Source organism: Gekko japonicus, unplaced genomic scaffold (genome assembly GCF_001447785.1).
Source record: "Gekko japonicus isolate JY-2015 unplaced genomic scaffold, Gekko_japonicus_V1.1 scaffold3465, whole genome shotgun sequence".
Lineage (NCBI taxonomy): Eukaryota > Metazoa > Chordata > Lepidosauria > Squamata > Gekkonidae > Gekko > Gekko japonicus.
Genome location: NW_015160331.1, coordinates 121,956 through 131,634, shown reverse-complemented (window position 1 = coordinate 131,634; position 9,679 = coordinate 121,956). Strand labels below are relative to the sequence as shown.

The following is a 9,679-nucleotide window of genomic DNA, read 5'->3' as shown; positions in this document are numbered from 1 at the left end:
GTATTTTATTTGGAAGCGTTTTATTTTATATTTAAATTTTTTATATTTTTTAATTTTCTGGAATGCATTATCTGTAACATATATATGTATATATATCTGGTCTAAGGGCTGTAATAGAAATAAACTGAACTGATGTTCTGCCAAACCAGTTTGTCTGAACGGCAGCTTAGAACCCAAACACGACTGTCAGTAGGCAAACTTTTGCAAACAGGCTGAGCTCATCATACACGGCTGGTTCTCTGCGCAAGGGAACAAGATGGATCCCTGAGATGCTGGCAGCACCCCTGGAGCTCACTTTGCTCCCGGTGTGTTTGGCCGAGTGCAGCCCTCATCCCCCCCCCCCCACTTTTTTTTTTGGCCTCCCAAAATCTTCCACAGGATTAGACGTTGGTGGGGGGGTTGACTCTGGGGCCAAAAAAAAAAGCGCCTCTCTCTGAGCCCTGGTGGGGATGGGGGAATCATGCACTCTTAAAGCTCGCCTTCCCATTTGCAGCCTACTTGCTTGCATTATACCTGCACCAGATTTTTGATTGCTTCACTCAGTTGAGGCTCAGTGGACATGTTTGGACTGTCTCAGAAGACTGCCTGGACACTCATAAGAACGTAAGAGAAGCCACTGTTGGATCGGGCCCATGGCCAATCTAGTCCAACACAGTGGCCAAAAATACCAGGTGCCATCAGGAGGTCCAGCAGTGGGGCCAGGACACTAGAAGCCCTCCCAGTTCTCACCAATTCTCACTCTACTAAGAGGTGACAGCAGTCAGTGATAGGAACACTCTCTGTTAGAATAAAGAAGAAGAGGAGAAGAGATTGGATTTATAGCCCGCCCTTCACTACCCGAGGGAGTCTCAGAGCGGCTTACAATCCCTTTCCCTTTTCCTCCCCACAAGGAGACACCCTGTGAGGTAGGTGGGGCTGATTGAGCTCGCAAGAACTGCCCTTGAGAGAACAGCTCTGAAAGAACTTATGATTGACCCAAGGTCACACCAGCAGCTGCATGTGGAGGACCGGGGGAATGCATCTGAGTTTGAGCACAGCTGCAAATCAGCTATCCATTCCATTCTGCCTGACGAAAGAGCTCTGTGTCACTTGGAAGCTTTGCATCCTCCAACCTCCTAAAAGCACTCTTGGTCCTCTTGGGTTTCTTTTTGACTACACAGAACCGCTGTTCTCCACAAGCTGCTCTCTAGGCAGTCAAACTGAGTTTCCATTTAGCCACTACACCGCTTGAGAGGAAGCTTGTGGTTTTCAACCAGCAGCATTTCCTTCCCCCTCATGCTTTGTGAGACAATAATTTTACAGATCACTGGACATTTCTCTGCATGGCAAAAAGAGAGAGAGAGAGCCTCTGGATCGATGCAAATGACATTTGCCCCACTAGGGAATAGAGAATGGCTGCAACTAGATGTTTTGGGTAGAAACCCCTCTTCAGAGATAACGCAACACATTCCATTTTTCATAAGCTAAAACTTGCCAGCTAGAAAAGAAGAAGAAGAAGAGATCGGATTTATACCCTGCCCTTCACTACCTAAAGGAGTCTCAGAGCGGCTTCCAAACTCCTTTCCCTTCCCCTCCTCACAACAGGCACCCTGTGAGCAGTGCTCCCTCTAAGCTGTGGAGTCTTGTGAGCTACTGGCATGGAAGTTGTGAGCAAGCGATTTGGCCAATGCATAAATTAGTTTGCTCTGGAGCCCTCCTTCCTGAGCGAAGACAAAAATGTGTGAGCCGGAGGCTAAAAAACTGTGAGCTAGCTCACACTAACTCAGCTTAGAGGGAACACTGCCTGTGAGGTAGGTGGGGCTGAGAGAGCTCTTGACAGAAACTGCTCTTTTTCAAGAACAGCTGTGCCAGAACTATGGCTTGCCCAAGGTCATCCAGCAGCTGCAAGCGGAGGAGTGGGGAATCAAACCCAGTTCTCCCAGATTAGAGTTCGCGCACTTAACCACGACACCAAACTGGGTCTCCCATCTAGACCATGGGAGTCTTTGCCTAAGCTTGAGGGGAGCGTCTGTGAAGACTGCATTGCATGTGTTGTAGAATAAGGGGGGGCAGGATACATTGCACCTCTTCAGACAGGATCACATGGTAGAATAACCGATGGATGAGGCCAGGTGGGGCATGATATTTAAGATATGCTTGGGAAACACGGCATCCTTTGGAATGTCAATTCCTCTTTATTGGCTGAGCCAGTCCTGGTGGTGGTCGTCTTGTATCTGAACCTGACGTTCAGATCCGTTAAGGCCTCTTACATATGGGGTGGGGGGAGATCTGAGAATGAGCTGTCCCTTCTGTGTATACATGAAAGCGAGAGAGAGAGAGAGTGGGGAAGACAGCCTCCTCTTTACACACAACGTCCATTTGAATCTCCCTTTCCCTGTTTCTTTACTTTTCTTAGTCTGCACCCTAGTCCTAGAAACTGTATCTTCTCTATAGTTGAGGACTGTAGTAATAAAATTGTATTAGGTGAAGAGAACGCATTGCCTTGGTTCCTTTCCAGTGTGCTTCGCTGGTGGCGCACTGTGACAATGTGGTGGCAGCAGACTGCAGAAGGGGGGGGTCCAGTGATGTGGAGGTGGTCGCAGGCTGCCCGAACAAAGGTTCCGAACCGAAGGTTCCGAACCGAACAAAGATTCCGAACCGTGCTTCCCAGGGAGTTGGGGAGCACAGCGGACCTCCCTCGCCCAACTGACAACTTCTGTCTTACCCTCTGAACCGGGCTGCGTCTCTTGCTTGCTCAAGGGCTGTTTGCCTGAGTGGGAAGTAAGCGTGGGTTGGTGGGGGCGGGAGTGTCACACTCCCCGCAAACAGGAAGCCAGCACAGCAAGGGCAGAGAGTGGGTTAAACCCTTCTCCATAGTTTGCCAGTTTTCTATTTGCAGTCACTTTTGTTGTCGTTTTTAATGCAAAGGAACAGTCAGGATTGGAATCCACCACCCCCCAGTCCGTTCCGCCGTCTCCTCCTCCTGCAAGTGTGAACGCGGCCTCACGTTATCTTGCGGCAGGACTGAGCAAGTGGGGCTGTCCTCAGAGCTCATTCCAGGAGTCTGAAACACATAAGTTGGCTTACAGAGAAAAGAAACCCTAGGTTTTGTGCTGCATATACTAAGCACTAGTGAAAACCTTTAAAATAAAATTGGGGTTGCCCATCCCCAGTTGGGGGGAGGGGATCCCCTAGTTTGGAGCCCCTCCCCCTGCTTCAGGGCTATCAGAAAGCGGAGGGGAGAAATAGCTGCTGGGCACTCCATTATACCCTATGGAGACCAGTCCCCATAAGGTATAATGGAGAATCGATCCATGGGTAATTGGGGCTCTGGGGGGCTGTTTTTTTTAGTTAGAGGCACCAAATTTCCCACATAGCTGCTAATGCCTCTTCTCAGACCCCCCCCCCCAAAGTTTCAAAAAGATTGGACCGGGGGGGGGTCCAATTCTATGAGCCCCAGAAGAAGGTGCTCCCATCCTCCATTATTTCCAGTGGAGGGAAAGCATTTAAAAGGAACACAGTCCCTTTAAATGCAATGACAGCTCACCCGGAACTGGCTTTGGAGTTTCCTCTCCTGGAGCCTCCTGGTAAGTCCCCCGCCCGCTTGTCAGACTCACCTGGCAACCCTAAATAAAATATAAAAGCAAGTTAAGGAAGAGATCTTAAATATACTAAAAGCGTAAGGGAGGAGAATGTATTTCATCTTGCATCTAAACATTAGCAGTGGTGGCACCAGGCAGAAGGCCTCAGCCTGGGGAGAGAGTTCTTTGTTTCGGGGACCACCACTGAAAAGCCCCTCCTCCTTTGGGGAGCCACTGCCTCTCCTTCAGAGGTTATGGGGAATTTCACATTACCCAGTTTCACCCGGTTTCAAGCCGGTAATGATCCGTTTTGAAGTGAACCGGTATAGGGCTGCCATTTCACACATGGCTTTCCCCTTCCGGTAAAGAGCTGGATCTCAAGTGGTTTGCCATTTCAGACTGCACCGCTTTTTCCCCCACCGTTTTTCTCCGGCTTTTTTTTTTTTTAACGTTTGCTTTAGAGCGCTATAGCAGTATAACAAAACACTCCATGCATTCCAATGGGGTTGATATAATGCTATTCCGCTATAGCGCTATAAAGCAAACATTAAAAAAAAAAGCCGGAAATCGCCCAAGCGGGCGAAAAACGGTGGGGAAAAGCGCATCGGAACTGGGAGAGGAAACTGAGGAGTACTTGGAAGCGGTTGACAGGTAAAACGCTTCAGCCCCGTTTCCTAAACGGGAAAGAAGCGATTGTGTATGAAATGACAAATATATTCCAGAAGGGAACTGGTTCTCAAACGGTTCTGTCTGAAATGACAGACCAGAAACCGTTTGGGAACCGTTCCTCTTCCGGAATATATCGCCTGTCTGAAATTCCTCTATGTTTCCCCCTCTCCTTTTTTAAGCAAACTGACTCAATGACTTGATCCCCCCCTCTCTCCTCCCTGTGCAACAGCAAGAACAGAATATAAAGCCCCAGTTCTTTGCCTTCCGCTGGCTGACGCTGCTGCTGTCCCAAGAGTTCCTGTTGCCCGATGTCATCCGCATCTGGGATTCCCTTTTTGCCGATGACAGCCGTTTCGACTTCCTGCTGCTAGTCTGCTGCGCCATGTTGACGTGAGTGTGGTCGCGGGCCCTGTGTGGACAGCGCTTGTGATCAGTGTTCCCTCTCAGCTGAGTTAGTGTGAGCTAGCTCGCAGTTGTTTAGCCCCCGGCTCACACATTTTTCTCTTAGCTCGGGAAGGAGGGCCCCAGAGCAAACGACTTTATGCTGCAGCCAAATTTCTCGCTCACAACTTTTAACGCCAGTAGCTCACTAAATAGAATTTTTGCTCACAAGACTCCACAGCTTAGAGGGAACATTGCTTGTGACAGACCCTTTCTCCCGGTTCTTTAGAACTCATAACTGCAGGTTGTGACAACAGCCACACAACTCGGATCTTTCCAGAAGGATTTAGCCCTCATAGCCAAGGGCATCATCCTTAACCGAATAGTTCTGAAGGCCGGTCTTCGCGACCCCTTGGATCAGATCCCGCCAGGCCTTCCTGTCTTCCGCCGTCCTCATAGCCAAGGGTATAATCCTTAACCGAATAGTTCTGAAGGCCGGAGGATGGTGTGGTCATCATCATGGCCAGTTTGGGAATGCCTGGAGACTTCTAGCCTGCTGTTTCTGGAAATGTAGAGCTGGACTAGGTGGATTTTGGTCTGGTCCAGCAAGGCAGATTTTATGTTGAGTACCTTAAAAGCTGCCTTATCACAGTCAGACCATTGGTCCATCAAGCTTAGCGTTGTCACCCACTGTGGGATACAGAGTGTTGGACTGGATGGGCCTTTGGCCTGATCCAACATTGGCATCTCTTATGTTCTTATGACTAGGTGGATTTTGGTCTGGTCCAGCAAGGCAGGTTTTATGTTGACTACCTTAAAAGCTGCCTTATCACAGTCAGACCATCGGTCCATCAAGCTTAGCGTTGTCACCTCTGAAGCACTAAGCAGAGACAGGTCTTCCCCAGCACCTGCTTCCTGAAAACAGAAGGTGCCAGAGTGCTTAATGGCTGAGCTGCAGCCCCCCCCTTCTTATTGGCTCCCTTTCCACTGAACTGTGTGAGTTTTGAGCACCGCTCCCTCCTGCTGCTTGTAGTCAGTCAAATAGCCATTGGGAGGCAGGCGTCAGTCTTAAGAAAGCGCCTCCCCAGCCATGGAGTGCCAGCAAAGTCAGTGTTTTCTTGCTCCCACATCCTGTGTTCCACGTACCACGATCTATTCTAGGCCATCCTGTTGGTACTGAAGAAGCAAAACTATTTTGCTTTAATATAACACAAGTGTTTCCCCCCCCCCTCTCCTCTGTTCCCCCTTAGGCTCATTCGGGACCAATTACTGGAAGGAGATTTTACTCTGAACATGCGGCTTCTGCAGGTAAGTTGCAGCTAGCTTAGCAGAGAGCTGGTACGCATGAACACAGGGGCCTGCCTTATGCTGAATCAGGCCCCTGGTCCACCAGAGTCAGCCTGGCAGTGGCCCTCCAGGGTCTCAGGCGGAGGTCTTTCCCATCACCTGCTGCCAGGTCTTTTAACTGGAGATCCCGGGGATTGAACCTGGGACCTTCTGCATGCCAAGCAGTTGCACCACCACTGAGCCAGAGCCCCTCCCAACCTTTAAACCGCTGCCTGCTGTAGAAGACATTGGGCACAGCCATCCTGGGACAGCTGGCCCTGTTACAAAGCAGCAGGAAGAAGTTGTTTCAGGCAGTGAATTCCAGACGCTCTTTCATTTTTCACCTTCACGAATCTTTTTTTTAATAATTATTTAAAGGATATCATTCTGTCCGTTTGCTTCTCAGCCTGGTACAGGATGAGCTTCAGATGGGATTACTTGATTGCTCCCAACTGTTGCACACCGTTGGTATCAGAAGACAGGCACTGATCAAGCCCTTCGTAACAATCTGATGGTGAACAGATTGGTCTGCACCTTTTTTTGTTTGTGGGGATAGCTAACAACAGGTTGCCCTGCAGCCGCCCGCCACTTGTGTGGGGCCTTTTACACACACCCAACTCCAGCTTTAGTTGGTTTGCCTAATGAGGTGTTTGTCGAGGTTTGTACGGTGCTAGCCCACTGCAGGTTGCGAGTGGGTGTGAGAGTATCAAAGAAGACGCAAGTCTTATAGGCTTGGTGTAAAACTATATACAATTTATTTACACGAGCCTCCACCAAAATATTGCACAGAACGACAAAATGCTCACGCAGACACCAGGTTTCCATCAGGAAGGGATAGTACACAGTACATTATCACATTTATACTAGCATTGTCCAATCAGGACCCAATACTGAGTCACTGTTAATTAGCTCTGCTATCAAGTAGACAGAACCGGTTGGAGCCAGCATTACTGACACTCTGAGCTGTCAGCTCCTGTCAAACAGATTGATATTACAGCCAGACTTATAGAACACATGGATGTTGGCAGTGTTGAGTAATATCTAAAAATGAATTTCTCTCTTCACCTCCCTACTCATTCAGTTTGTTTGTTTTGAAAAAAATTGATGAAACTTAATCCCATGTAAATAAATTATATTTGTATGTGTGGGTGTGGTTTTTGTGTGGGTGTGTTTTTGGACAAGTGTAAGGGAAAAGGGATTCTGAAGGGAAGCAGCTGTTAATTTTTTTTTTGTAAAGTGTTGGAAGATTAAAATATCCTCAAGTAGTTTTTACAGGTGGAGAGGGAGGTGCCAAGATGGATTTCTGGAGGGGGGGTGTTTCCCAGTGGTGGGCCAACCGCAGGAGAGGCCAGCCTGGCTGTCAAGTTTGGTGTAGTGGTTAAGTGTGCAAACTCTAATCTGGGAGAACCGGGTTTGATTCCCCACTCCTCCACTTGCACCTGGCTGGATGACCTTGGGCAAGCCATAGTTCTGGCACAGCTGTTCTTGAAAAAAAGAGCCGTTTCTGTCAGAGCTCTCTCAGCTCCACCTACCTCACAGGGCGTCTGTTGTGGGGAGGGTGAGGGAAAGGAGTTTGTAAGCTTCTCTGAGACTCCGAGTGAAGGGCGGCGTATCAATCTCTTCTTCTCAATTTAAGATGTCATGTAAGGATCCTCCCACAGCCAATTAGTGGGGGAGCCAAGAGCAAGTCTTGTGTGTCATCAAAGTCTTAAATACTAGCTGGTTCTGAAGTGAGCAGGACACCTTCACTACAAGTTGCAGATATTACTTCAGCTTCGTGGCAGGGCCTGTGTGGAGTGTTTGCTTATTTCAGCTTTCAGGTTTTAAGTAGAACTTTTCCACAAAAAAAGACCTCTGAGAGCCAGCGTGGTATAATAGTTAGAGGGTCAGACTAGGACCTGGGAGACCCAGGTTCGAATCCACACTCACGCCATGGAAACTCGCTGGGTGACCATGGGTCAGTCACGCCCTCTCAAGCCTAGCCTGCCTCACAGGTTGTCGTGAGGACAAAATGAAGGAGAGGAGAATGATGTCAGCCGCTTTGGGGAGAAAGGCAGAATATAATGCAAGTGAAGTCAGTAAGTAAATGGTCACGTTCCTCACCCCAGCCTTCCTTGCTCCGGTGCATCTGACAAACAGAGCCCTGGCCGATGAAAACTTTTGCAGAATTAGATTTGTCCTTGTAGAGCCACATTGATCTGTTGTTCTTCTTTTGCTGCAGCAGACTAACAGAGCTACCCCTCTCTTTTTCTTGCTGCTTTTGTGCCCCCACCCCCGAACCCCAGACACGTTTCTTATTCCTAGAGTGATCCCAGCCAGTTAGGAGTCTATTATGCGGTGCTGCGACATCACAGCTGTCACCAGTAGAATCTGGCTGGGTGTCCATGAGGACAGGCAGTGCTTCTCACATCAGTCATCTGAGGTGCTGCCAACTAACGGGGTCACTCTTACGCGGTGCTGCGACATCACAGCTGTCACCGGTAGAATCTGGCTGGGTGTCCATGAGGGCAGGCAGCGCTTCTCACATCAGTCGTCTGAGGTGCTGCCAACTAACGGGGTCACCCATTGCCCGTGCTCTGTGCAGAAAGGCTTTTTTGCCCCCTTTCTGTGCAATCCTTGAAAAATCATAGACGGGGGGCACTTTTTGGTGCCTCAAAAATCTTCTTAAAGACCACGCTCCCTCCCTCCCCCTTTTGGCTTAGTTCTACTCGTTGCAAATAGGAATATCCTGAATTTGTCGGCTGTTAAATGCAGCAGAAGTGGACAAGCTATAACTGTACAATTACATGAAAAACAAGAAGGGAACTTTGAAAGGAAATGGGCGAGATTTCACAATTGGATGTAAAATTATCTTGGAGAACTTAAATCATGAAATCAAGAAAAACATCACAGACACGGCATAGAAGACTGAGATTCTATAAATACATTGTAACTAAAACTGATGTATGAGTATAGTATCCATTCTGTTAGAATTTTCTATTCTGTCTCATTTCTTTTTTTTCTCCTTTTCTTTGTAGTATCTTTTTTTAAATTAATAATCTTATATGTATTTGTTAAAAAAGCAAATAGGAATATCCTGAATTATTCTAGGTGGCTTGTTTGGCTTTACCTCTGAATGCTAGAATATTGCTAATAGAGATTCTCTCATGTGATTCCTCCTTGTATCCTTTTGTCTTAAATGCAGGATTACCCCATCTCAGATGTTCATCTGATTCTGAAGAAGGCCAAAGACCTTCAGGATTCCAAGTAGCCCGCCCCCATTCCCCAGGATTCATGGTATGTAGGAGAGAGACTGCTTGACGGTGGATTGTGGAGGCGGAAGCTGCCGATGCACCTCGCGGAGTGCCTGATATTGTGTTCCAGCTGTCTGCCTTGTGGGAAAGACTCCTTCCACTCTATTTATTAATTCCTGCAATCGTGACCTTCGGGGTTAGTCAAACTCTGCACTCTGGATCTCTCAGATCTCATCTGCTGAAATGACTCCACGTTGAGCAGAACGTTTTTTTCCCTGTCTTTTTTTTTTTAAATGTCGCCAGATGCGGAGACAACAGAAGATGAATGACATATTTCTCAATCTTTTATGGAAATGACAGCAGCAAATGGTGTTATGGGAGCAAGTCCTTCGGCACGACACATTCCGGAACGTGCACGGGATAAGCTGGGAACCGGTGGCTTTTGACGGGGGGAGGAAAGAGCCGCTTCTGTCTGAGGGGCTGCAGGAGCCCTCTCCTGTGCAGTGGCCC

The 9,679-nt window shown here is 48.2% G+C and overlaps 1 protein-coding gene across 1 annotated transcript in view; it reads left to right on the top strand.

The window, feature by feature from the left end:
* Positions 1–9,407, top strand: part of TBC1D13 (TBC1 domain family member 13) — a 25,603-nt gene extending 16,196 nt beyond the window's left edge. Inside the window, exons 9-11 of the mRNA XM_015417192.1 lie at positions 4,459–4,619; positions 5,861–5,918; positions 9,121–9,407. Of these exons, the coding sequence (XP_015272678.1) occupies positions 4,459–4,619; positions 5,861–5,918; positions 9,121–9,186 (285 nt within the window). The 3' untranslated portion in view covers positions 9,187–9,407. The remainder of the gene's footprint in view (positions 1–4,458; positions 4,620–5,860; positions 5,919–9,120) is intronic.
* The last annotated feature ends 272 nt before the right edge of the window (positions 9,408–9,679 follow it).